The following is a 27669-nucleotide window of genomic DNA, read 5'->3' on the forward strand; positions in this document are numbered from 1 at the left end:
TGATGCATTAATCTTGGGTTCTCCTTATTTTATCACCAAGAAAACTGCTGCAGATGGAAAAAGGCAGGAGGTCATCGTCCTGGACCCCAAGAGGAGCAATGCTATTAATATCGGTCTGACAGTGCTACCCCCCCCGAGGACGATTAAGATAGCCATTTTGAATTTTGATGAATACGCCTTAAACAAAGAAGGAATTGAGGTAAGAGAAGCTCTCTCAAGCATTATTTGTGCTCTGTTAACATGTCCCATATGTAAAGCATTACTGTGTCCAATATGACTTTCTCCGCAGGGTGCCTTGCCATTTTTCTGTTTCAGCCAAACTCTGAATAATGTTAATAATTCGCACATTTTTTTTTTTTAACTTCTGGGTTGTGGGGGGAAGCCCCGCTTGGCCTATGAAGTTCAGTGATCCTCACTGTCTGGTTCATTTACTGCCTGCTTTCTGACCGTGCTCGCCTACCTCAGCACAGAAGAATAACCTTTCCAACCAAACAAGCTTAATGAACAGTTTCACAAGTAGGGATTTCGTTGTGTGCTCCCACCCACGCGAATGGCTCTCTTTCACTCTCGGTGCTCGTTGGGACGTGAAGAGATAGGTTTTGTGTGACACGCTGAAGAACCCATGCCACCCGCCCTTGAGCAGGTGTTGATCTGAATGGCAGCAGTGGAGGGAGACGGGTCGCTTGCTGTGACTGCGTGGTCTTCTCGGCTCAGTGCTCTTCAGCCAGGCCCCGTTCTGCCTCCACCATGGGCTGCTATGACTTTGCAGCAAGTTAAAGCTCCTATTCTAATCATGGAGAACACGTGAGGGGAGCGAGGGACCCGGCACGCAGGTTCCGCCAGATGGGCGACAGAGCCTGGGGCCCCCTGACTGGGTCACCGTGGGGATGTGAGGGTGTTGCGTTGTGGTGTTAGGTGACACTCTCACCATCCTCCTAGTGGCAAGGAGCCCTGGATCCCTTTAAAGCCTTCCCATAGTTGGATTCATGGGTGCACAGCCTTATCTGAGGCACTGGAGAGTGGACGGGACCAGTGAAGGCTGGCTGAAGAGGGAGGGTGAGCCCCTGACAGTGAGGAAGGGCCCGGGCCAAGCTGCCAGGCTCACCCATGGCCCCAAGTGTGGGAAGGAGCAGTGGAGCCCTTGGGGCCAAGTGGGTCTGAACCCAGCAGGCCAGGCGTGCTTCTGTACTTTGGAAAGACGAGGCCCCTCAGGAAAAACTGTGCTCCTAGAGGCTTATATTGGGTTAGTAGTATCCCTTCAAAATCTACATCCACCCACAAACTCAGAATGTGACCTTATTTGGAAGTAGGGTCTTGGCAGACGTAATTGAGATAAAGTCATATTCAATTAGGGTGGGCCCTACTCCAGTGACTGATGTCCTTATAAGAAGAGGGAAGTTTAGACAGAGACACAGAGAGGGGAATGCCATTCTGTGAAGACCGAGAACACACAAGGACACACACAGAACAGACTGCTGTGTGATGACCGAGGCAGAGATTGGAGTGATGTTTACAAGCCAAGGGACGACACTAAGGGCCACCTGCAACTACCAGAAACTAGGAAGGGATGAGGAAGAATTCCGCCGCCCCCCCCCCCAGGGCCTTCAGAGAGAACATCGCCCTGCTGACACCTTGATGTCAGATTTGTAGTCTCAGACCGAGAGAATTCTGTTGTTTTTAACTACCCAGTTTATAGTATTTTGATGGCAACTCTAGGAAACCAGTACAAGGCCTAAGCAGCTCTACTCTGAGAAACAGACACATGCTGTGTTCCAGGAGCCAGATCTCAGATGTGGCCTGCATTTGCCTCTGGCTGGAGAGAAAGTGGATCCGGGAGCCCTGGAGTCAGGCGAGGAAGCAGAGCAGGTGAATGTATCTAGGTTCGCAGCCACGGAGTGAGGGCATGTGGCCCACTGAGGCAGGGGTATAAAGGAGAGAGAGCAGGTGACAGCAGGCAAACACAGAGAGGGACACTGAGGCAGCTACTGGACGGTGAGAAGGAGGCAGGCCAGGCCTCAGTGTGAGGCTGCCCCTCTCTGGGGCCCCCGGAGAAGTAAGGGAGGAGAAGGGCATTGGCTGGCCCCCAGGCAGATGGGGGCTGCCAGCCTGGATGAACCAAGTACAACGTGTCTTTCATCTAGAACAAACTGCATGGTGGGCCCTCGCACACATTCCAGCCGTCCTATTTACTTAACAGTGTCTTTCGGCGATTGCAAAAGCTTCAGATTCATACAAAGAGAGGCTTCAAATGCAGCCAGAGCCAGGCTGATTGAAGGAAAAAATGACAGCTTCCCCTTTTAAAAAATATTTCCCCTTCTTGTCATGAGAACTTGAAAGTCCATCAGGAGAGATTGATTCCTTTGGGTTTTGCCTTTTTCTTTCCTGAAATGTAGCTCTCCTTGGGTAGGGAAAGTTTCAGATACAATAAGTTACTGAGATTTTAGAATAACTCAAATCACTTTTTTTTTTCCTGTTTTCCAGATGAGTACCTGGTTTTGTTTTTTTTTTTTTTAATGTTTATTTATTTTTGAGAGAGAGAGAAAGAGAGGGGGACAGAGTGAGACAAAGGATCCAAAGCAGGCTGTGCATTGTCAGTGTGGAACCCAGTGTAGGGCTCGAACTCCCCAGCTGTAAGATCAGGACCCAGGCCAAAGTCAGACGCTTAACCAACGAGCCACCCAGGTGCCCCATTGAATATCTTTTCGATCCAGACAGGAATAATGATAACAACAGTAGTGCTGATTGTACAGAAACACCACCACAGCCCTAAAACTGACTTCTGTAGCTTTCTTCCTGTGGGCCCGGGCGCAAGCCGGGTGCTCTACACAGATTCTCAGGAGGTAAGGCTATTTTGTTCCCCACCTTCAAGATGAGGAGAGAGTCCCAGTACCAGTCTGTGCCTGGCTTCCACAAGCCAGTACGAAGTCTGAGTCTGAAGTGTAGACCCTGAGCCTTGGGGATGGGGAGTGTATTCTGTGCCGGAACTCGTGGGACAGAAAGAACAAGAAGGAATCTGAAAGGTCATGAGGAGCCCCCCGGAGGAGCACAGGCCCCCCGACAGCGCCACCTGTGGCGTGGCCCCAGAAGTGGCTGATGTGTGGAATGGTTTTCTGTGGGAGGGCACAGCCGTAGAAATCACTGCTGACCCTGCCTGGGAGTTCAGTGTGCTATGCGAGCTCATTAAATGCATCCTGAGTCACAACAGCAAATGGACTTGCGCATTTTTTTTTTTTTTTTTACCAGTTTTTATCTAAACAGCATTTCTCAGCCCTGTCACTACTGACATTCTGGCTGGGGCGGTTCTTTATTGTGGGGGCGTCCCCTCCCTTGTAGGACGGGTAGCAGCATCCCTGGCCTCCACCCACCCAGTGATACCACCCCAGCGACAACCAAAAATGTCTCCAGACTTTGTCAGACATCCCCTGGAGGCAAACCTCACCCTAATGGAGAATGTCTCATCTGAAGGCTGCCCGTGCGTATTTTTCACTTCTTATCAGCCATGCCGAAGAGTTTCCAGTGGAAACCAGACACACTCATCTGTCACCTGCCATCTCTGGCCACTGATCTCCAGGACCTGAGAGGCCTAGATACTCTAGATCCATGTCCTGGACCATTAGCCAGAGCTTACTTTCTGGGCTTGTTGTTTAGGAGCTAAGTCAGGACTGAGAAGCGATGGCTGTTGTGTATTTACAGATCTTTACTAATAAGATTTCGAGCTTGTGCCCAAAGGGCGTTTCGCCAAACAAACTGTCTGCTTCTTGGACACAGGCACGGTAGCCTGGCACCACGGCTTAATAGGGCCATTTGAAACCTCTGGGTACCAAATGTGATTAGGATGTATTAAATTACATCCTGTGGCTTTGCTTAGCAACCCAGTGATATGTATCCGGCTGTGCCACGAAAACCTGAGGGAGCGGTTGACCAACTTCATTAAGGAAGTAATTTTTCATAAGAGTATTAAACTTGAGAACACATTTTGGGGGCCATCTCTAAGTAGTATTAATGATATTTTTCCAAGTAAAATGTCATCAGGTTATCACAAATGGAAGTATGAAGGGGTTTCCTTTTTTCTTGTGGTTTTCTAATTTTTATACAGTCTGTGTCTACAGAGGGTAGCATGACTGGATGGTCCCAAGTGACACTTAACGTGTCTCATTTTGGCTGCCAGGCCCGCCAGCATCCTAGAAACAGAAAGTCCCTGGGGCGCCTGGGTGCCTCAGTCAGTTGAGCATCCGACTCGAGCTTCCGACTCTTGATTTCTGCTCAGGACAAGTATCTTGGACTCCGGGAGATTGAGCCCCGCGTTGGGCTCTGCACGGGTAGAACAGAGCCTGCTTGGGATTCTCTCTCTCCCTCTCTTTATGCCCCTCCCCCACTCATGCTTTCTCCCTGTCTCTCAAAAACAAATAAACATTAAACAAAAAGAAAAAAGAAACAGTCCCTTTGGCTGCATATACAGAATGATAGCACCTTTTCAGACAGTTCGTGCTGTTCAGTCCCTGTCCAAGTGCGTGCCAGACACACAGACAAACCTGAGCCCGGGAGCCACGGTCGATCAGCAGTGCCAGGGAACCAGAATATCCCTGCAGCTGGGCGCCTGAGCCACCTGAACCCTGGTGGTTTTGCATTTTTGGTTGAAAAGCCTTGAATTGCGGAGACGGTGCTGGAAAAGTAGGAGCAGCCCCTTGGTGGTCCTCCAGCTCTGCCTTGGTTGATCCAACGTAGCCTCAGGCACCTCACTTCCTCTGCAGAGTTGATGCAATATTTTCTGCCCCACATGCTTCACTGAGTAGTCCTAAGAATGAAAGAAAATACAATCAAGACGCCTTGAGAAGTAAAGGGGGAAAAAAATCCCTGCATAAGAATAAGGACATGAATAGAAAGCCATGGTCTCAGGAGATTATGCAAGTTGTGCACAAGCCAGCCTCAGCTCGAAGTGCTCCACCTTTCTGTGATTGTCACCAAAATCCCTGGGCTGGATTCTCATCCACAGCTGGGGCCAGGGTTCTGTTCAAAACTCACAGGGCAAAATAATTCCTTGTTGTAGTCTTATCTGCAGGTGAATGAGATGGCCAAACACCAAAGCATTTGGGTTCATAAAAAAATGAGACTTCTCCATTTTTCTCTGAAATCTGGTTTTCAGATAGCAAAGCAAGTATACTTCAAGCGGTGCTGGCAGGATACTGTCTGGAAGAAAGCAAAAAAAGAAAACAAATGCTGGGATTATTACGTAGTAGTTTTGTTTGATGTCTTTTTCCCTGGGAAACCAAATGGTGACCGTAAAATCATCAATAAATTCACCCACATGGTAGAAGAGCAAATTAAAGGTACCTCTTTGTGCTCATCCCCTTAGCATCTGCTCATGGAAGAAAGCCATCAGCTCCTAGAAGGTGGGTTTGACCTGCCCTTCCACTGTCTTATGGCTATTTTTATTGCCAGGGATGTGTAAAAAATAAAGTGAAATAAACCGGCAGCTGGCAACCTCATAAATCTGCAGCGGTGAGCAAATGGTTTAAATTAGTCAGAGAAGTACAAAACAAAAGTAAGAGTGTTTGATTACTTTCCCAAAGGAAAGAAGCAACTAAAATCATTGCCGGAAAATGCCTTCTGAGGAAGGAGGCAAAGTGTTGGCAAATTTTTTGTTCTGGAGTTCTTGTGCATGCTTTAAACAACTTAAGCAGTAAGAAAATGAGAACACAAATTTTAGTTTTTGTTTTGAAGGCTGGTTAAATTCAGATCCTGAATGTTTTTTTTTTTTTTTCAACGTTTATTTATTTTTGGGACAGAGAGAGACAGAGCATGAACGGGGGAGGGGCAGAGAGAGAGGGAGACACAGAATCGGAAACAGGCTCCAGGCTCTGAGCCATCCCCAGAGCCTGACGCGTGGCTCGAACTCACGGACCGCGAGATCGTGACCTGGCTGAAGTCGGACGCTTAACCGGCTGCACCACCCAGGCGCCCCAGATCCTAAATGTTTTTAAAGCAGTGACATCTGCCTGCATTGTTTGGGTTATTTTTTTTTTTAAACCACCTGTGTAGACGGGTGAGAGCAAAGAGCATTGTTGCTGAATAAGTGCCCTGATACGTTCCACCCACTCAGTCTGTGTTGGGGCCACAATGAAGGGAATATTGGAAGAGGAGGCTTCTAGGCTCCCTTCTGCATCCTCAGTGCGACTAATGCACAGAAGACACAGCTGAGTGTAGTTTGGCCTCTCTACCTTCTAAGAAACTCCAGAGATGACCATCCTGAGGACTCTCTCATCAGACCAGGATGCCAGCCACCGCACTCGGATACATCGTGCGCTCATCTGCGTGTTTGTGGATTGTGCTGTCTTGTCCAGTTTTTAATTTTATTTTTAATTTTTGTGTGTGTGTTACTATGGAGGAAAACTGACCTGCTTTGGTGTCCAGTTAGTTCTGTGAGTTGTAAAATCTATAAGTTCATGAGCAGTGACCATGGCAGTCAGGATTCACAACAGTCCTATGTCCCAGAAAAGGTCTTATGCTAGCTCTTTCTAGTCAAGCCCTTCACCTACCTGTAGCCCCCTGGAAACCACTGATCTCTTGCCATGACTATGGTTTTGTCTTTTTGAGAAAGACAAAAAATTCTTTTTGGAACCATGCAGTATAGCCTTGTAAGACTGACTTCTTTCACTCAGCATGATGGGCACTTTTGAGATTCATCCAAGTTGTGGTATGTATCTATAGCTGGTCCCTTTTTATTGCTGAGCACCGTGGCATTGCAGGGATGTGCCACGGTTTGTCTGTGCGTCTGTTGAAGGATTATGTAGCCTGGTCTGGTTTTCGGCAAGTGTGAATAAGACTGCTACAGATAGTCACATACAGGTTTTTATGTGAACTTCAGTTTTCATTTTTCTAGGGTAAATACCTCCAAATGGAATTGCTGGGTAACATGATAAATCATAACCTTTTGAGGAACTATAATTTGTCTTTCTTTTCAGTGTCTTTCACAGATAAAAAAGTTTCAATTAGGATAAAGTTCAGTTTCTCAACCCTAGTCTCTTTTGGTGTTGTGTCTAAGAGTTTGTGGCCTAATATGGGTCGCAAACATGTTCTTCTAGGTTTCCTCTTTTAATGAAAAAAAGTTTTTAATGTTTATTTTTGAGAGAAAGAGAGACAGAGTGCAAGCGGGGAGGGACAGAGAGAGAGGGAGACTCCAAAGAATCCAAAGCAGGCTCCAGGTTCTGAGCCGTCAGCACAGAGCCTGACGAAGGGCTCAAACTCATGAACAATGAGATCGTGACCTGAGCTGAAGTCAGATACTTAACCAACTGAGCCACCGAGGCACCCCTCTTCTGTGCTTCCTCTTAGAAGTTTTGTAGTGTTACCTTTGACTTTTAGATCTGTGAACCTTTTGAGTTAATTTATATGTAACATTTTTTGCACATGGATTCCAGTTCCAGCACCATTTGTTGAAAATACTATCTTTTCTCTATTGAGCTGCTTTTGTACCTTGGTCAAAATCACTGGGCTATATTTGTATCCTCTCTTTCTGGATTCCCTGTATTTTCCCACTGACCCATGTGTTTGTCCTGTTGTCCATGCCACATTGTTTTATTCCTATACCTGTATGGGAGACCTTACCTGTTTTCAAAATTGTTTTTGTTGTTTGGTTCATCTGTCTTGCCACATAACTTTTAGAACCAGCTTGTCTATATCCACAAAAAATTCATGCTGGTATTTTTTTTTTTTTAATGTTTATTTATTTTTGAGAGACAGAGAGACAGAGTGTGAGCGGGGGAGGGGCAGAGAGAGAGGGAGACACAGAATCGGAAACAGGCTCCAGGCTCTGAGCCATCAGCCCAGAGCCCGACGCGGGGCTCGAACTCACGGACCGCGAGATCGTGACCTGGCTGAAGTCGGCCGCTTAACCGACTGCGCCACCCAGGCGCCCCCATGCTGGTATTTTTATTGGAATTGCGTTAGAGTTATAGATCAGTTTTGGGAAAGTTAATATCTTGACTATATTGAGTCTTTCCGTGAACATGGTATTCCCCATTTATATTAGATTGTCTTTGATTACTTTCATCAGCATTTTTACTTTCTAGCATACAGATCCTGTACATGATTTGTTAGATTTATACCTAAGTCTTTCATTATAAATGGTATTTTTTTTTAAATTTTCCATTTGTAATTGTTTACTGTTAATAGAGAAATGACATGAATTTTTATGTATTAACCTTAAATCATACAACATTGTTAAACTCACTGTTTCATACATTTTTGTAGGTTCCTCCCAATTTTCTATATAGGCAAGTACTTTGTGTGGTAGGAATAGTTTTGCTTTTTCCTTTCTTGTCTGTATGTCTCTCTTAGAGGGTAAGTATTCAGTCTGTCACCATCAAGTATGATATGAGCTGTAGGTGTTTTACAAATGTCACTTATCAGATGGAGGAGATTCCTTCTATTGCCAGGCTGCTGAGAGGTTTTTGTTAGGGATGTATATTGAATTTTATCAAAACTGTTTCTGCATCAATTGATGTTATTATGTGAATTTTCTTGTTCAGACCATTGATCTGGTTGATTACTTTCATTGATTGTTTTTGGTTTTTTTGTACTGAATCAGCCTTGTGGTTCTTGTTTTTAACATATTACTTCATAAAATACAGCAATGTTTATATGTCTTAGTATATTGACATTAATATATTTAAAAATAGTTTTGTTAAGGATTTGTGCATCTAAGTTCTTCAGGGATGTTGGTCTGTGGTTTTATTGTAGTATCTTTGTCTAGTTTTTGTATTGGGGTAATTCTGGTTTGGGGGGAAAAAAAAGAAAATTATTCCCCCAGTTGCTCGGGTTCAGGCCACAGGCTCTGACCTGCCTTTTTTGGACTGTGATTCCAGTATCAGCTTTCACAGCCTCTGATACATTGTTTAAGGTCAGATTCATACATAAACAGCTCAGGGATCACCCCAGAGGTTCTTAAACCATATTTTGTACCTGCTTTGCCAGGCTCTTCATTTTTCCCTTACTTCCCTAGTACTTTCTAGTTCCCTGGGGGCTTACCTTTCTGGTTCTCCAGCTGAAAGGTGGGGCTTGGTTACCTCACTTTGCCATGCACTTTCTGTGCCGGTGTGTGGGGTCAAGCAGAGGGAAGACAACACGTGCCTAGGGACATGTGCCCATCACATGGGACTGCCTTATACCGAGGAGAACTGCACCTGTTATTTACCTTGTACAAAAATTAAAAAGAACAATGTAAAGCCAAAATGTACATTTTTTTAAGTTAATTTATTTATATCGAGAGAGCACGCACACGAGCGCGCACGAGCATGCACGAGCGAGAGAGGGGTAGAGAGAGAGGGAGAGAGAGAATCGCAAGCAGACTCCACACCATCAACACAGAGCCTGATGCAGGGCTCAATCCCACAGACCATGAGATCATAATCTGAGCCAAAATCAAGAGTCGGACCCTTAACCGACTTGAGATACATAGACACCCCCCAAAATGGACATTCTTTATTATCTTATTTTGATTCTTTTTTTAATTGAAAGGAAGTGGCAGAGCCACTTTGGGACCTTAAGGATGGAACAGACCAACTGGAGAACAATAAAACCTTGGTCTTTATCCTGTCTACTCCCTTAGTCCCACCCTTTGGGACCACAGCCTCTTTGATTGGAAAGGAAGGTTTCCTCCCTCCGAGCTTTAGGTGTCTTTTCAACCTCTGCTGCCGCTAGTGTCACTACTAAGAAACCCTTTCCCACTCCATAATTGGGCACTAGAGGATTTCCCTGGAGTTCTGTCTGTCTGTACCTGATGCCCTCTTCCAGGTCTGAGGCTATGTGAGCTCAAGCTGGGGAATGCCAGAGGACAAAGAGTCAACTCATTGCAGTTGAGTTGAACTTCCAATTCTGATCTTCTTCCCTAGTCCACCTGCCACTGTATACTTTTTAGAGTCTTCAAATATCTGCTCCATTCATGCGGACCAGGGTGTATACTTGCATTCAGTGAGATGGGGTAGAGTATGTCTACTCTATCTTACCCAGAAGCAGGGCTCCATCCACTTCTATCCAGATACTTGCTACTGGAGAGCAGCAACCAAAGCCATTTAGAATTAATGAATGAATAGAAGTTACCAAAAAGTGTGGCACAACGCTAGAGAAGGAGAAATGAGAGAAAAATAATGACCCCTTACCTTTAATAATGTTGCTTGTGAAATGTTACATAACGGGAATTTTTACCTTCTTTTAAAATACTTCTCATAATCACTAAGGAGTTTGAACCTATAGGAATCATCATCCTTCCAATGACTTTTTACCACCTCTGCCTTCCATTGTTAATTTTAACCAGAAACAAATAGAAGCATAAGATATTTTTTTCATTAGTAGGTGGGTTTTGCTGTTTTGCAAATACCATCATCATTTTTCTCCAACCAGACTTGAGTTTGGTATTATTTCAAGTGTTTTCATTTCTACATAAAATGTGAAATACAGTTTAAATATTAGTATGCTCCATGTACAAAAGCCAGTCTGAGTTCTCATACTGTCTTGACAAATTTTCCTCTTTCCTAGGGAGCAGGGAGCTGTTCTCTAACCTTCCATCTTATTCTTTCACCATTCTCTCACCTCCCATCCCCCCCTTTCTTGTCTAGAATGTCCTTCATATACAAGACCCAGAAAATTTAGGGCAAGTTGTTTAAATTCCTTATGGAATAGGAGGTTAAAGGAGAGAGAGAGAGATCATTTTAGAACAAATGAATGTGAATTTTGACCCTACCTGGGGCTCTTCTTCTCTACAGTATTTGGTTTATAATGATGTACCACTTATAAGTGATATGAACATTGATGACAGAATCTCTTTACTACCTGATTGGAAAATTACAGTATGATTTTGGAAATTTCAAAGGGCTGGGAGAGGGTCCATCACTAAGAATATACGATATCATTCCATCTTTCCAGAAAATCCTAACCATGATTCCCACCGAAGAGGAGAAGCAGAAAATCCAAGAAGCACAGCTGGCCAATCCCGATGTGCCACTGGGCAGTGCTGAGCAGTTCCTCCTCACCCTCTCCTCCATCAGCGAGCTCTCCGCTCGGCTTCACCTCTGGGCATTCAAAATGGACTATGAAACGACAGAAAAGGTATGCATTTAGGAAGGGAGGCAGCCAGTCCTCATCCCCAGTGTTGAGAAAGTCAGTTTTTCATTTGTGAAGGCAGTGAGCTATCATTCTTAAGTGAGGGTTTGAAAGGCAAGTTAATTATGAGGTTGTGTCTACACTAAGGGATTGGCAGCTGGCCGGTGAGGCATTATTCTCCAATGTCTGCCTGGCACCAGCCTCAGACATTTGCTTGAGGGCATCAGATGACTGCTTAAAAAAAAATAAACAATGTTTGACTCTATATAGTCAGTGTAGAAAATTTAGAAAACGTAGAAATGCCCATATAGAAAGTGACCTGTAATCCTTCCACCTGATAATAATCACCTCAACTGTCATTGACTGTGGCGATTAGCCAGCATCGGGTCACTTTGAGAGAGTATCTCTGTAGGAAGTTGAGAATGAAACAGTGCAAGAGGTTTGGAGGAGAACAGAAGGAAAGAGCCTTACCAGTGAAGGCATGGGGAGACTCATCCGGGTAGGAAGCAGAAGGAGCAGGTGTCCTCTGGACTGGGGAAATTTACAGGCTGAGTAGAAGGAACCAGTAGAGAGGAAAGAGATGGAAGGTGAGCTGGAATGAGCGTAATTGAGAGGAAATGCCCAAAGGAGGTAGACTGAAAGCATAGGAAGAGAGGCTGTGTGGTCTCCATCCTCTGACAAAGGAGGCAGCAAGGTCTCATGCTGAGGACAAAATAGGTGGCAGTGAGCATAGGGGCTTCAGGAGGGAACCCGTGGTGTTTGGATTCATTCAGGAATCAAGCAGGGATGAAGAGATATAGGACTGAGACGACTTGGCATGACATGGTCTCAAAACCAGTGTGGAAGTCTGAGAGTGGGTGTTTGGAAGGGAGTGGCAGTAGTGAGGATGGTAGCCTTCTAGAAAGTAGCCCAGGCTAAGAAGTGACCAGCCATAGAGTCCTAGAGGGGAGGTTAGGAGACCTGAGGGGTCAGGGGACAGTGAGGGACAGTTTCTGGTGCCATCTGCCTAGAAGGAGAAAGGTGAGAGGAAGACTGTGGAAGATGCTGAAGGAACATGCAAAGGAAGAGGGTCCTAGAAGTTAACCATCGTCAGAAGGGAGAATGAGAGGGGAGTGTGGTCTAAGGGTCCTGCCTGAGCTTGGCAGATGGGCAGGAACAGCGGAAGATGGAGCATTTGTCACCCCAGCACAAGTAGCCACAGGTACCCATTTGGTCTCCACTGGGGAGACTTTGGGGACTAGACTTCCCTGCTCCCCGTTGGCACTTCCATACTTAAGAGCATGTGCTCATAACATGGGATTGCCTTATACCCAGAACTCCGCTGTGGTTACTTTGTACAAAAGTTAAAAAAACAAAACCAAAGTAAAGCCAAAATGTCCATTCTTTATCATCACCTTCCAACTTTTTTTAATTGAAAGGAAGTGGCAGAACCACTTTTGGATCTGAAGGAAGGAATAGATCAACTGGAGAACAATAAAACCTTGGGCTTTATCCTGTCTACTCTTTTAGCCATTGGGAACTTTCTAAATGGAACTAATGTAAGTCTTTTATATTCCTTATTCTCCTACCTCCCTTGTCACAAAGTTCCTGCCTTTCATTTGCTGAGGGAGGTTGTACCTCTGGTCCTCCAAAGCACAGATGAACAAGTTAACTTTTGTATTGCTGGAAAATCTAGAAGGAATTTTGTCCTAAACTTATCAGGGCCTATTTATTTGAGCCTGTATCTTGCTGTACAAATAGGAAAACTTAGAAAAAAAAATTGCTACTCTCGAAATGACATCGGAGAGAGTTTCTTTTGTCCTCCTCCCCCATTTTTTTTCCCGAACTTATTGCTTGAATGTTTGTACTTATATACATTATAAAACAAACTTTTTTAAAAAATGGCCTATCTTTGGTCAGAAAGCAGCAAAGTAGAGGGCAAAGAGAGAAAGAAAGTTGAGATACCCAGATGCCAGAGACCCAGCCTCCCAGCACTCTGATTTAGGCATAGAGGCCTGGGGTAGCTCATGTCTGGGAAAGGGCTAGAGGCTCATTTCATGTTCAGTATGGCTGGTCTATGTGTGATCAGCTAAGGATAATGGAGCATGTGGCTCCAGTCACAGAGGAACTAAATATTAGGCTACTCCAACAGGACATTGATTCCAACCATTTGTGCCTTTCGAAGAGCCTGTGTCAAACTTGTGCTCCTTGTCTTTTATTTAATGTTCACCAAATAGGCCAAAGCGTTTGAGTTAAGCTACCTCGAGAAGGTTCCAGAAGTCAAGGACACCGTGCACAAGCAGTCGCTTCTCCACCACGTGTGCACCATGGTGGTGGAAAACTTCCCAGACAGCTCCGATCTGTACTCGGAGATCGGGGCCGTCACCAGGTCAGCCAAGGTATGTCTGTGGGCCCAGAGGAGTGGGCCATGTCTCTCCCTCAGATGCCGGATCTTTGCCAGTCATCTCTGAGGGGCACAGGCTCTATGAAGTAAAAGTGTCCAAGTGCTGCTTGCAACCCTTGCTCTAGAGTTTGTGGATATGACCTGTCTCATGCTGTTGGTAATGGACTTTTAAGATCCTTTTCCCATCTCTGGTTCTCCATCAGATTCTTTCCTACTGAGGTATGTGAGGCAAGCCTGCCCTCCCAGTCCTGACTGCTACATCCACGGCTGAGCAGTGTTACTCACCAGGCCTGGATTCTCCCAAGCTTTAAAACTTCCTAGCTTGCTCAGAACTTCCCAGCTCAGGCAACAATGTCAAAAAGATGCAATTTGGCTCCTGCTAAGACTTCCATGGGTCCCTGCTGTGAAACGTGGAGCCAGGAAACAGGGCACACCTGGCCTCCTGCTGCCCCCCCCCCCCCACACACACACAGATTGGCTATTCCTGTGATCTTTCACAGAGGGAACCGTTTTATAGGGCTGTAAACAGTATAGAGCATTGGCCCCTAGGCTGCAGACTCTTAAATTGAGTGCAGAGCTAAAGAGCTTCATGAACTTGTGTTTATTAGAACAAAGACAGTCGCAGTAGCTGGGCACCCAGCTGCCCCCACTTGCAGGAACATCACTGAGGCTGACCAGCCCCAGAGGAACCCCAAACACAGCAGAACTGGGAGATGTGAGGGTCTTGGGAGCAACAGGAAACTCATGGGGAGGGGCTGAATAGGGCAACAGGAGTCAGAGACCAGTGTGGAGGAAACTTCTAGAAACCCAACCTGGGCAGGCTGAGGAGCTGAAAGCAGACAACCTTTAGCTCTGGGACACACTGGACTCTAGTGTAAGAAAAGGAGAGAGAGAGTGGTGGGAAGAGGAAACACATGGGGAGGGAGCTTTGCTGAGGCCTCCTTCACGGAACTCCCTCTCTCTGCCTTCTCCCAGAGAACTGCCCTGTGGGGCCCCAGGGGCTGGGACCCTCCTTCACCTGCCTCCGGAGCCACAGGCTGGCAGCTGCCGGGTACAGCGAGCAGGGGGTCCTGGGCCGGCCTGATGGTGCATCTGCCTTGAGGTAGAAGGAGGCATGGCCGGAGATCTCCCAGCCTCAACAGCTGACCACAGGCTTCTAAGAACAGACTCCTTTACTTCACAGGCAGCCTTACCGCGTTTACTCTGTGCCAGGCACTGTTCTGAAGTGTTTACAAATGTTACTTCAGTATCCTAACCAAGACAAAAAGCCCCTCTGAGTGTCTCAACAGGGGGTCCTCCAACCCCTGCTCTGACACCCACCACCAGCACCTTCTCAGAAGGCAGTTTGTTAGGAACACCTCTGAGACAGAGTCTGCTGCGTGGCTAGGGTCATCTTGGTCTTGTTACGGGACCCACGCAGATCAAATTGGTTCCCTTTTTATAGGTGGTCCTTTGTTCTTTCCCAGGGCCTTCTCCTAGGTGGAGCCTGCTTCTAGCTAAGTAGCCCTGGCCTAGGAGTCCTGATACCGGGCTGACCCCCAGTGACTGGCCCAGCGCCCCCCTCAGTATCAGGCCTTCCCCAAAGGATGCTTGGTGATTAGTTAAATAAAAACTAAATAACTTATTCTGGTCTGAAGATTGGCTACACAAGCCAAAAGTGCAGGTAGATAGATTTCACCTATTAACTTCGGCAATTACTAGAGATGACTATTGACCCAGCTCTCTGTGGCTTGCAAGAGGGTATCTGCTGCTACTCCGCCTTTACTCCCAAAGCCTTTGTGGGTATTGAGGGATCCTTCTACGTGGACCGGTACAAAATAAGGCTCAAGAAACCTCAGCCCTAGTTGCATTCACTCTGTCCTGTGGTGTCACACGTCAGGCCTCAGCATTACAACCCCCAAGGGGCAGACTGCCCTGGCGTCTGCAGGATGACTGTGTCCCTGAGCCGTCCCCCAGCATTCCAGTCTGACTTGATAAGGTTTGACTTTGCTTCAGAACACAGCTCACGGGTCTTCCTACAGACACAAGTGGCCCATATGGAGCAGTCCTCAGGAGAGGTCTTCTGGCAAAGACTTCCTTCTCCAAGAAGGCAACAAGTCCAGCTCTCTAACTGAGGTGGAATTAAAAAAAAAAAAAAATGTTTTTAGTGTTTATTTATTGTAGAGACAGAGAGTGGAGGAGGGGCAGAGAGAGAGGCAGACGCAGAATCTGAAGCAGGCTCCAGGCTCTGAACTGCCAGCACAGAGGCCAACGCGGGGCCTGAACTCAGGAACCATAAGATCATGACCTGAGCTGAGGTCGGACGCTTAACTGACTGAGCCACCCAGGTGCCCCTCTGAGGTGGAATTTTAAAGGGGCAAATCTAGGCGTAAGGCATGCCGGTTGAGAACTTAGACTGAAGAAACTCTGAGAGAAAGCCAGAGAGATTGACGGTTCAGATCCCAGTTCCACTGCTTACAGCTGTATGGTCTCTCACAAGTTACTTAACCTCTCTGTGCGTTGGTTTCTCCCCTGCAAAGTGGAGCTAGTAGCAGAATCGGAGCTCATGAGGGAATTGTGAAGGCTCAGGTCGCGTGTCCTAGCAGGCCTTCGGCCAGGCAGGCAGCCAGCCAGCCAGATGAGGCAGCCTTCCAGCCCCCCTCCAAAGAAGCTGCATTAAGCTCCAACCCTGAAATGGCACTTCCTCACAAGCCTCCCACCTGGCTCCTGTCGGCAATAGGCTTCTTTCTTCTGCCCCCACCTTAAGGGCTAAAGCGTCACCTGGTCAGACTGCACAGGGCTGCTCAGTGCAGATCTGAGCTGCACTGAAGTCATTTTATTGTGTAGCCGGGCCCTGCCAGATGCAAATGAGGACAGATCCAGAGAATTATGGTTAGACCTATTACAATTGCCTTAAAATCTCCTAGACATTACTTGTCAGTCCCAGGTCATCCTTTGCTAGACTTATTCTTTGAACCATTTCGTCCTTTTCTAAATCTGCTTCCCCCCCCCCCACCCTCAGCTGAACACCTGATGTATTTTTTTTCCAGCTCTACTAAGACCCAGAATCTGTCATCTAATCTGGACCCAGAATTCCTTTGGTTTCAAGCAAATCATTTTTCTCAAAGTTCCATGAATCCCCTGCTTACCTGAATCCCAGGACTCTGCCCAAACTTGCCTTCTGTTTTTGGCTCTTCAGCACCCAAGAAACCCAGGACTTGCAATGTCTTGCCTGGCCCCCAGGCCATCTCTTGGGCTCAGCAAGGCTTTATCCTGTCTGGTGAAAGATCCCCTCATTGAATTGACCTTCCTTGACTTGATCTCTTCCATTGTCTCAAGGAGAGCGGGACCACTCCCGCAAGTGCCCTGGGCACTCACATCTCTTGACCTCCATCATCTAAGAATGGTGGTTCACCTCCAGGCATCTGCTTTCTCCTTCTGACCTTGATTTGCCCTGTGTTCACCTTTTCCCACCAACTCCCACTCTGCATCTACTTCTGTGCCCTCGGTCTCCTCCTAGGTTTATCTGTTTCTGCCTTTCCTCCTAGCCTTCTCGTTTGTTTCCCCCGTCCTATATCTCTCTCCATTAAATGCCCTCAAATGCATTTTTTTCCATGACTCTTTAATTCACGTAATTTCTAGTCTAGCAATTCAGTAAAAGAATCACTTTAGAAAGCCTGAGTTCAGGCAACCTCCGTTAAGCCAAGCTGTTCCCGCTTCCTTGAAGAGCATAGTGGGTGCTATAACACATCTGTTCTTTGCACACATGGCTTCCAGCTGCCAACAAGAGCTGTGTGTGCGTGTCTCTCTCTCTCCCAAACACACACACACACACACACACACACACACACACACACACACACCTGGTGGGTTCTGCACATCCTCAGGGTTTGGTCTGTACACCTGTTTATACAATAAGCCTCCTCGAGAACAGCATCTCGGTCTCAGTCAACATTTGTCTTGGTGTTCTTAGCGCCTGGTATAGGAACTGACATATACCGCTTTCTCCATGGGTGTGGGATGAATGAATGAATGGGTGGATAAATAGTATTTGTCACACAGTGTACAAAAGACCAGCTGGGAAGAGAAGCTGCCTGCCCCTTAGCCGGCCCCACCATATTAGAACCATCCATGTATGATATGAGTGGTGTATTCCTATAACCCTAAGTGAAAAATCATCTCTGAAGAACAAGAGTCCTCTGAAAAATTTTATGAGACATCTGCTCAGTTCATCTTGTACTAGGCTTCCTTCATATCATGTTTTAATTTACAGTTCCCAAAGACTTTCCTAAGATTTCTTTCCAAATATGGGGGGGGGGGGAGGGAAGAATGATATTTGCATTGGGTTCTTTTGGAGAACAGTTTTATCACTAAATAATCTGATGTCAAGATAATGACAAATACACATGTAGATACTTTTTAGGCCATAAATATGTTTGTATTTCAACATGTAAATTTGGTTTTGATGTTTGTTTCTTCCCGGAGGCAGTTCACTTTCCTGGTTCAGGTCGATGTCTGGTTGTTTCAGCGCATTTGTAATGTTCTCCCTCTGATTTTCAGGTTGACTTTGATCAACTTCAGGATAATTTATGTCAGATGGAGAGAAGATGCAAAGCTTCATGGGATCACCTCAAGGCAATTGCAAAACATGAAATGAAACCCGTTTTAAAACAACGAATGTCAGAGTTCCTAAAAGACTGTGCAGAGCGAATTATAATTTTAAAGATTGTCCATAGAAGAATAATTAACAGGTAAGTAGATCAAGGACTAATGGAAACACCTGTAAAATGGCATGTTGAAAATATTCTACAAACCAAGATCTGAAGGTTAAGGTTCCAAAAATTGTACTGTAAATCCTTGCTACATAGAAAATACACCTTTGTACATGTTTGTTTCACGGGTATTTAATTTTCTTACACACACACACACACACACACACACACACACCCAAGAATATGATGCCATTGAATTTTGAGGTTGGAAGGAATCTTAGAGATCATGTGATCCACACATCCCATTTGAGTAGGAACTGCATCTATAAGATCCTTGACAAGCTGACCCCTGTATCTATCCCTGGAGCTGCTTGAACAGTTCTGCGTACCTACAGCACGTGTCGTCGCAAGACAGCCTGACTCGTTCGAAAAGCTCTTTCTCTATATAACGTGCAGCATGCCCTCTAAGACCCTCCCCTTGTTGATTCTCCAATGGCTGCTCCACTGCTGCCCTCCTGGATGAGGCCTGGGCCCCCCAATGGGTGCCACCCTCTGCACCAGCCTTCCTTAGGGTCACAGGAGTCAAGAGGAGCCTGGAAGATGTGCAGGGATGTGTCAGGCCTTTCTTGCCTACGAGGAGGCTGGCCAGGGTCCAGGGCTGTCTCAGCTGTGAGCAGAGGCAGCACCAGGACCAGAACCTGGGTCTTCTGACTTCCGGGGCCAGGGCATTTCTAACCACGCACCACCACTCTCCTCTCTTTGCGATATCACAGAGTATGGTTGTAGGCTTCTCATCTGGGCCTTCAGGGTCTGAATGCTCTGTCCTGGGCCTACTGAGCCTGTGGACCTACAGGCTGTGGTCTCCCTGGAACAGGTGCTCTGGTGACAGACCTTCTGAAACAGGCCTCGTTGTGGTTCTGTTAAGAGAGCACCTTGGAGCCAGCTCAACTGCAGGCCTTTCCCAGAGACCTGCCCCTTGGGCACACTCCCAGACCTCTATCTGAGCACTTTATTATCTTTTTAAGCAACTCGGCCGTATTTTCATTTATCTCTGTACATTTCCTATTTTTTATTCTTTTTTTTCTCTTCCTCTCTTTCATCTTTTAGCTTTTCTTTGAATCCACCCAGAACATCAGGAACCTAATTGCCTTGCCTGCATGTGAGCTCTTGCCTGGCTTGTGCCATTTGCTGCTTTGGGAATTGTACCTCCTGGGTCTTGGTCCAGGCTGTTGTAGGGCAAACAAGGTGGTGGTAGTCTTCAAATGGTAGACAGAGGGCGCCTGGGTGGCTTAGTTGGTAAAACATCCAACTCTTGATTTGGCTCAGCTCATGATCACAGGGTACATGGGTTTGAGCCCCGAGTGGGGCTCTGTGCTGATGGTGCAGAGCCTGCTTGGGATTCTCTCTTTCTCCCTCTCTCTGCCCCTCTCCATCACTTGGGCGCACTTGTGCAAGCGCTCTCTTGCTTACTTGCTCTCTCAAAAATAAATAAACTTAAAAAAATAAAAATGTTAGTCAAGACAAGAATAGGGAACAGAATCTTCCCTCCAGGTTGAAGACCATCCGTTACTCAGTACTTCTGGAATTTAGTTGTAAATCCCTCTCCCTGCACTCCACCTTGACCTCTTAGTGCCCTCTGGGGAGGAGGGTCTTATCAGAGATTTGGTCAAAGTTCTTAGTGAAATCAAAGTACACCATGCTTTTAACATAGTGAGCAAGTGGAGGCAGGGAACGTGAGCTGCTTCGGGCCTCCCTGCTTTGGTGTGATACAAGCAATTTCCAACTTAAAACTACTCAAACAAATAGTTTCCACTTGGAATGTTATGAAACTGGAGTAATTTTCTGAAAGTCTTGGAAAGCTGTTATGCCTGATCACATTAGCCATATTATCCTGGATAGGTAAAAACTCATTTTGTTGATTCCTTAAACTAGTGTGTGTGTGTGTGTGTGTGTGTGTGTGTGTGTGTGTGTGTGTGTGTGTAAAATGTATATAGTTTGCCCTGGTTGTCCTATTCTCCCTGGTAAGCTGGTCACCCAAATGATGGTTCCTGTTGCATGACCTAGATCCCTGTCTCCTCACTGTTGGCTATCCCATGCAGGATGACCAGCACGAGCTAGGAATCCACCGTAGTTATTGTGGGTGGTAAAAGAACATGGCTCTGTGCTGACAGCTTGGAGCCTGGAGCCTGCTTCGGATTCTGTGTCTCCCTCTCTCTCCCCCTCCCCCACTTGCACTCTGTCTCTGTCTCTCAAAAATAAACAAACATTTAAAAAAAAAAGGCGGGGGGGGGGTGTGCGGGGAGGCAGGGCTAAAGGGCAGGTCCAGGTGGTGGCCAAGCCAAAGCATCCAAGCCATAGAACCCTGGGTTTGAATGAAGTGGTTAGCCGGAAGGCCATATGTAGAACTGATTAAAGCCGGAATATGTTGTCGAAATGGCGCTGGGGGACTGAGAGCCCCAGCGGCTGTGTTTCCTCTTTCCCTCCCTCGCTCCCAGCATTCCCAGGAGCATAGCCTACACTGCTGTGGTCTAATATGTTCCCTTTACACTTAGGAAGCTGAGACTCAGAAGGGACTAGAACCCTAGGTGAGGTGGGTACAGGTGCCTTATGGGCTTGCAGGTCAGCCTAAATATTGCAGATCAGAAACTTGGAAGTAGCTAGGCCTTCATTTTTTTCCCTCACCTGCAAGTATATAAGAGTTATATTTTTATCTGTGTAATTAGGAATTCATTTAATAGGGCCCTTTTTAAAAGACACAGTGGTGACACAGACACGGCTCTGAGGCTCCCCGAGTATGAAGGTCATCCGTCTCTGGGGCATTAACTCAAGCCTGTGCAGGGAGCAGAGCTGCGGTTCTATTCTGATGATGCTCAGCTGCACAGACAAAATAACTTTTGCTTATTTTGCCATTCAGCCCACCTCCTCAATGACCCACTGCCTGGCTGGGTAGCAGTCTGCCGACCTAGTCAAAGGATAAGCAGCTAAACTGTTAGTCTCCTGAATGTTTGGACTTCAAGAGTTCGTCTCCTCCGAGCTACCCCTCCCGAAGTTGACCTTGGGGAAGTCCAGTGATTTCTAGAGCCCAGTGGTGAAGATGGGGGTAGGTTCTCTGACGGAGCCCTCTGGAAACTCACTAGCCTCCCACGTGCACAGGCCATGGCAGTTCTGCTCAGCACCTCCTGGTGTGACTGATGGCCTGAAAGGACAGCTCATCAGGTCTCCCTTCTGCTCCACTTGTGTCCTCAGACCCCGCAGGCTCTCTGCTCTCACCCCCTGGGTCCCTAGGGTCCACTGTCCACCACACAGGATCCATGAGGGCCAGTGAGTCTGGCCAGACCGTACTGCTTCCTCACCTTACAAGGCTGCCCTTCCCTCTCTGCCGGGGGCGGGGCGGGGGGGGGGTTCCGTTTGGGCCCGGAACCCTCTGTTTCGTACCAGGGCCTCCTGGTGGGACAGAAGTTCCTCTTGCCCTCGGCACCCCTTAGCCTCTCGGCAGACTTCTCCCCACTCCAGGACCTTCTTGGGGAGAGATGAGAACGCACATCGGGCCTCCCACCTTCCCTGCTCCTTCATTCATGAAGCTAAAGAAGCAGGTGCTTCCACCTCCCTGTCCTGTCTGGCCCTCCCTTAGTCCAGTGGGTCTCCTCTTGATAAAGGGGCAGATGAAAGAACTTAGTCCTCTTTAGGTAAGACTTAGCTTTCAAAACCATTGCCTGGCTGAGAAAATCTCGTTCTGCGTGGCTGAATCTGCATCTTACCCTTTCCCTTCGTGCTGCCCCTCCAGCTGCCTCGTCTCCCCTGCAAGCCCCTCACTCAGCTCCCGCAGACCCGTTAGGCTGAGCTGTATACGCTGTGGTAGGCGCTGGAGTGCGGGGGCCCAGATGCAAGTGCGGAGGAAGGCCTTGCTGGCCGGCACAGAGACAAGTGACACCCTCACTGGCTTCCTGGTACCCCCAGATCCACCCTTCCCCTTCCTGGGCCAGACCCTCTACTCAGTGGCACACTTGATGAAAAGGGTGGATGATGGGACCAATCAAAGATACTGGTTGTCCCCTTGATTTTTCTTGCACACGCCTTCCTATCTCAACACATCATGTATTATACAGCCAGTGTATAATGTCAGGTAGTAGTAAGAGCCAGGAAGAAAAATTAAGAGTATAATTGAGACAGGAAGTGACACAGTGCTGTTTTACAAAATACATCAGGGAAGGCTTCTCTGAGGAGGTGATATTTGGGGCGGGATCCTTTAGGATGGGAGAGAGGGAATGGCTAGGAGTGGACACCTTTCAGAGCCTGTGGTCCTGCCAGTGGAATGCCTCTCTGCCCCTCTCACAGGCACTGCAGGCTCTTAGCTCGGCCATCTCAGGGTCCACATAGCACGCCTGGAGTCCAAGGCTTGTTCAAGGGATCTTGAGGAGTCTAGTGCAGCTGGGGTCATTGGAGGTGAGACAGGAAGTGGGGCCAGTTATGTGGTACTGTGTGTGGATAGACCACATTTTGTTCATTTATTGATGGACGTTTGAGTCGTTTCTACTTTTTGGCTATTATGATTAATGTTGCTGTGAACATTTCTGTAGAGGTTTTGTGTGGGCACATATTTTCATTTCTTTTGGGGATATATATAGGAGCAAAAGTGCTGGGTCATATGGTAACCCTATGTTTAACTTTTTAGGAACTGCCAGACTTTTCCATAAGCAGCTGAGCCATTTTATGTTCCCGTCTGCTACAGATTGAGGGCTCTAACTTCTCTGCACCCTCACCACCACTTGTTATTGTGTGTGTTTCTATTATAGCCATCCCAGTGAGTGTTAAGTGGCATCTCCTTGTGGTTTTGGTTGCCATTCCCCTAATGCTTAATGATGTCAAGCACCGTGTCATGCACTTATTAGCTATTTGTGTATCTTTTTTTGGAGAAATGTCTATTCAGATCCTTTGTCCATATTTCATTTGTCTTTTCAGTGTTGGGTCGTAAGATTTCTGTATATATTCTGGATACAAATCTCTTATCAGACATGATTTGCAAATATTTTCTCCATTTTGTGGGTTGTCTTTCCACTCTCGATAGTGTCCTTTGACACACAGAAGTGTTTAATTGGGGGGGGCACCTAGGTGACTTAGTCACTTGGGGGTCTGACTCTCGATTGTGGCTCAGGTCATGATCCCACAGTTTGTAGGATCAAGCCCCGCATCAGGCTCTGTGCTCACAGCGCAGAGCCTGCTTGGGATTCCCTTTCTCGCCCTCTCTCTCTCTGCCCCTCTCCCACTCGTGCTCTCTCTCTCTCAAAATAAATAAACATTTTTAAAGAAATGTTTAGTTTTGAGTAAGTCCAGTTTATCTGTGTTTTTCTTTGGTTGCTGATGGTGTCAGTGTCACATATAAGAAAGAAATCATTGCCTAATCCAAAGTCATGAAAACTTACAGTTTGTTTTTCTCCAACAGCTTTATAGGTGTAGCTAAATTCTCTGGTAGTAAACATTTTTTCAGCCCCTTTAATTACAAGTTGTATGTTTTATTATTTTTCACATGAGGAATAAGCCAATTTCTCTCATTTGAAAACCAATCAAAACCCCTATTCAAACAGTAAAAATTAGAATGATCAAAATCCAAAGTAGTTGTCCATAAATAGTGGTATCCTTTATATAATACTGTTCTGTCTACATAAAAATGTCCCTCTGTCTTCTCATATCTTCTTTCTCATTTCCGGATAACTAAAAATCGTGTACATGTTTGCTTATTTAATTTCCTTTACAAAATTGCTAAGTCACTAAAATCCACTAATTTTTTTTTTTAATTTTTTTCAACGTTTTTTATTTATTTTTGGGACAGAGAGAGACAGAGCATGAACGGGGGAGGGGCAGAGAGAGAGGGAGACACAGAATCGGAAACAGTCTCCAGGCTCTGAGCCATCAGCCCAGAGCCCGACGCGGGGCTCGAACTCCTGGACCGCGAGATCGTGACCTGGCTGAAGTCGGACGCTTAACCGACTGCGCCACCCAGGCGCCCCTAAAATCCACTAATTTTTAATTTAGAAGTTAAATAGCTGAAATTTATTTTGTGCTGCTTGTTTGGTGCTTCCTAATAAAATTAAGATTGTATATGATATCATGAGAAAATATTTCGGAATATTTACTCACAAAAAATTTTATCAGCATTTTTACAAACCATCTGTTGACAACTCATGTGATCACGTGTGTTCCAGTTGTTGTGAAAGCAGGTCATCGAGGAATCACTAAGCAATATTCTCTTATTCCTTATTCAGTTCCTACATAATCTAGAAACTGCGGTCTTTTCTTTAAGACAGTGCTTCATCCTTTCTCTTACGAAAGATTTGCGTACACATTTTAGAAAAGCATTAAAACACTGATAAGCAAAAGGACAACAGTAATCTCCTAAAATCCTAACACCTAGACATCCTCCTTCAGCGAGAAAGCGAGTTGAACTTGACCTCTGCTTGCATTTTTCACTCAAGTCTCTTCAACCCCAAAGCCCAAGGAATGAAGCACGATGCCTGCCTGGTTGGTTTCTTACTGAAAGTTTTGAGACCGTTGGTTTTTGTTCTCTAAAACTGAAGCCATCACCATTATCGTGTGTTTTATCGCAGGTTCCATTCCTTTTTGCTCTTTATGGGCCACCCACCTTACGCGATTCGGGAAGTGAACATAAACAAGTTCTGCAGGATCCTTAGTGAATTTGCACTGGAGTATCGCACCACCAGGGAAAGGGTTTTGCAGCAGAAACAGAAACGGGCCAACCACAGAGAAAGAAATAAGACCAGAGGGAAGATGATCACCGATGTAAGTTTCATGTCATTTATTGTGAAAGTAGATCAACCATAAAATCTCCCCGCAGTTTGGGAGCTGTGCTCCCCACCCCCCACTGTGAAAAAAATGTCCATCTTTTAAAAAGTGCTCGTAAACTATTCCTCTACTATTTCTGCGAAAATCTATATAACGTACGTGGGACTAATACATGTAAATTAAGGATGTGTGGCTGGTGGAGGGACTTTAACCCATATTGGGGTGTTGTGGGATTTGGTGTCATTAAAGGCTTGATTCTTCAACCTCTGGGATGTGGGTAAAAGTGGAACAAAAGAAAAACAGTTAAATGGTGATGCCACTTATCATAGGAAGACAGGTATACTACTGATTTGGGAGTTGATTCAGGAGTTTCATCATCATAACGATGATATGTGCAACCAACCAGTTGACCCATGGGCAACACATTCTAGGCCTCTGAATAGAGAAATAATTGGTGAGGTTGGTCAAAGACATAATCTGAGGGCTTCCTGGCAGTCCCTTGAGTCAGAGGATATTCAGGTGGGAAGAAATCTGGACAACAGTGAATCCAACAGGAGTTCCCTTTAGCCCCTCGGGGGGCGGTCAGGGGGGAGCCTCTGCACACTTACATGCTTGCCTCACTCCTGGGCTTCTCTCTCCCACCTCAGCCCTGAGCCCCCCATGTCCCGGGTGCCATGGGCATTCAGATGGGAGATGTTCTATAAGTAGAGGGGAAAGGGATGTGTGAAGAAGCCAGAGACAAAGACATACATTGCAGGTGCCTCTTTCTGATGTGTCTTTATGAAATTGATCCCATCTGTGCATGGACTCGAGAAGCACACTGGCTCTGTGATACAGAGGATGGAGCGGGTAAAGAACCAAGCAACAGGGAGTGTCATCGTCCTGGGGGTTGCAATTCTCAGTGAAACTCCAGTCAGACATCTTTCTTTAGGGAGGAATAAAAGCAGTTAAGAAGACCCCAGGCTACCTTCTGCACCCCGATACGTGTGTGTGTTGTGGGAAAAACGGAGTGCACACGATTCCTGTCCACATTCTTGAGGGATCTGACATTTATGTGGCGACCGAATCCATCATCTTAGAAATGCTGTCATTTTATGGCAGTTCTGTGGACCACCAGGGACCAACCCCCTCACCCAAACTCCTCGTTCCCTTGGAATTTTCTTGACCCTTAAAGAGTGCTCAGTTCATTTGTCTGTGGAGGGAGTCCTCTGTGCAGCCCCCTGGCAGTTCTGAATGCCAGTGCCATCACTGAGAGTTTTCCTTCTCCTCTCCTGAAATCTGGGTTCAATAGGATGTTTAGCCTCCCAGAGGACAGCAACAGGAAGCAAACTGAATCCATTTGGTTAAACTGTGGCCCACTTTGCATTCCACGGTGTTATTTTTAAAAGTTTAAAAGGGGCTTACTTGCTTTTGTGGAAATGAGACACATTGGAGGGTGAAAAATACAAGCCCAATATGCTTATAGTTACGAAAACACATGATAATTTCTTGCCAAATTTTTGAGATTTTTTTTTTTTTACAGATCCCACTAATTTTTTAATTCTGTCCTTCTCCGAAAACATTCAGCTTGCCTATTTATAAATGGGTAAATGTTTCTGCAGTTTGATTCAAAAATATTTAAATTTCCATTAAAATGTGGGCTGTACAGGCTTCATCCTCAACATAGTCCCTGTTTTCAGTGGTCAGAATGGCATCATCCACGTACAAAGACTGCCATCTGCTGGAAAACTAGGATATTGTCACTTAAGGCAAAGTGTATAGCTTCTTTTCTCAATTCTCACTTATGTGCCCAGCACTGCACTGGGCACTAAGGAAGATGTGACTGCAATAAAAGACAAGCTATACCCCAAGGGTATCCTCATGATCTGGTTAGAAAACAACATATACACAACTTACACTACTAAAAACATAGGCGATAGATTGAGTCCCTGAACAGTAGGGCTGTAAATGATTTTTAGAGAAAACTGTGTAGTAAATCATTTTTAATAAAGATTCTGGGTAAAATGAAGGTGGAAGTGGTAGCAGTAAAACAGACATGATTTGGCGGAAAAACTTTTTTTAATGTTTGTTTATTCTGAGAGAGAGAGCGAGAGAGCGCACGTGGAAGGGGCAGAGAGAGGAAGAGAGAGACTCTCAGGCAAGCTCTGCACCATGCACAGAGCTCGACGCAGGGCTCAATCTCATGAACCGTGAGATCACGACCTGAGCCAAAATCAAGAGTTGGACACTTAGCCAACTGAGCCACCTAGGTGCCCTGAAAAAGCAATTATTTTCCAAGATAGAGTGAAATCTGGGTAAAATCTGAAGACCCTGTGTTTAGAGTCAGCCCTGTATCTGTCCTTGTGTGCCTGTCCCTCCTCTTCTTTCTCTGTTTCTAAAATGAAAACGGCTTCCTTTCTCAAAATCCAGGAGTCCTCCCAGCTAAGGGTCAATATTAAATTAAATAGTTCCTCCTCCTTGTTCCCTGAAGTAGTTCTAGACAAAATGGTGACATAGACAAGGCAGCACAAGACTGCGGTGGCCCATCTACTGTCATCATACTCAAGATGGGCAGCAAGAACTCAGGCTATCAGTCCTATGACCTCCACATCCGGGGACAGTGGGGAGGTCTTGAAAATGAACCAGCCAGTTATTTTAGCAACAAAATGGGTTTATTTGGGAATGGCAGCGGAATTGCAATTTAGGACATGTAAGCTATAA

The 27669-nt window shown here is 46.1% G+C and overlaps 1 protein-coding gene across 14 annotated transcripts in view; it reads left to right on the forward strand.

The window, feature by feature from the left end:
• Positions 1 to 27669, forward strand: part of FHOD3 (formin homology 2 domain containing 3) — a 471894-nt gene that overhangs the window by 422217 nt on the left and 22008 nt on the right. For all 14 annotated transcript variants that reach the window (XM_086682773.1, XM_086682772.1, XM_086682774.1 and 11 more), the window contains 6 exons: positions 41 to 199; positions 10921 to 11103; positions 12516 to 12635; positions 13314 to 13475; positions 18020 to 18210; positions 24774 to 24966. In XM_086682773.1, the coding sequence (XP_086538899.1) occupies positions 41 to 199; positions 10921 to 11103; positions 12516 to 12635; positions 13314 to 13475; positions 18020 to 18210; positions 24774 to 24966 (1008 nt within the window). The remainder of the gene's footprint in view (positions 1 to 40; positions 200 to 10920; positions 11104 to 12515; positions 12636 to 13313; positions 13476 to 18019; positions 18211 to 24773; positions 24967 to 27669) is intronic.

This window comes from Puma concolor, chromosome D3 (genome assembly GCF_028749965.1).
Source record: "Puma concolor isolate L17-30 chromosome D3, mPumCon1.1.hap2, whole genome shotgun sequence".
In the NCBI taxonomy this organism is placed as follows: Eukaryota; Metazoa; Chordata; class Mammalia; order Carnivora; family Felidae; genus Puma; species Puma concolor.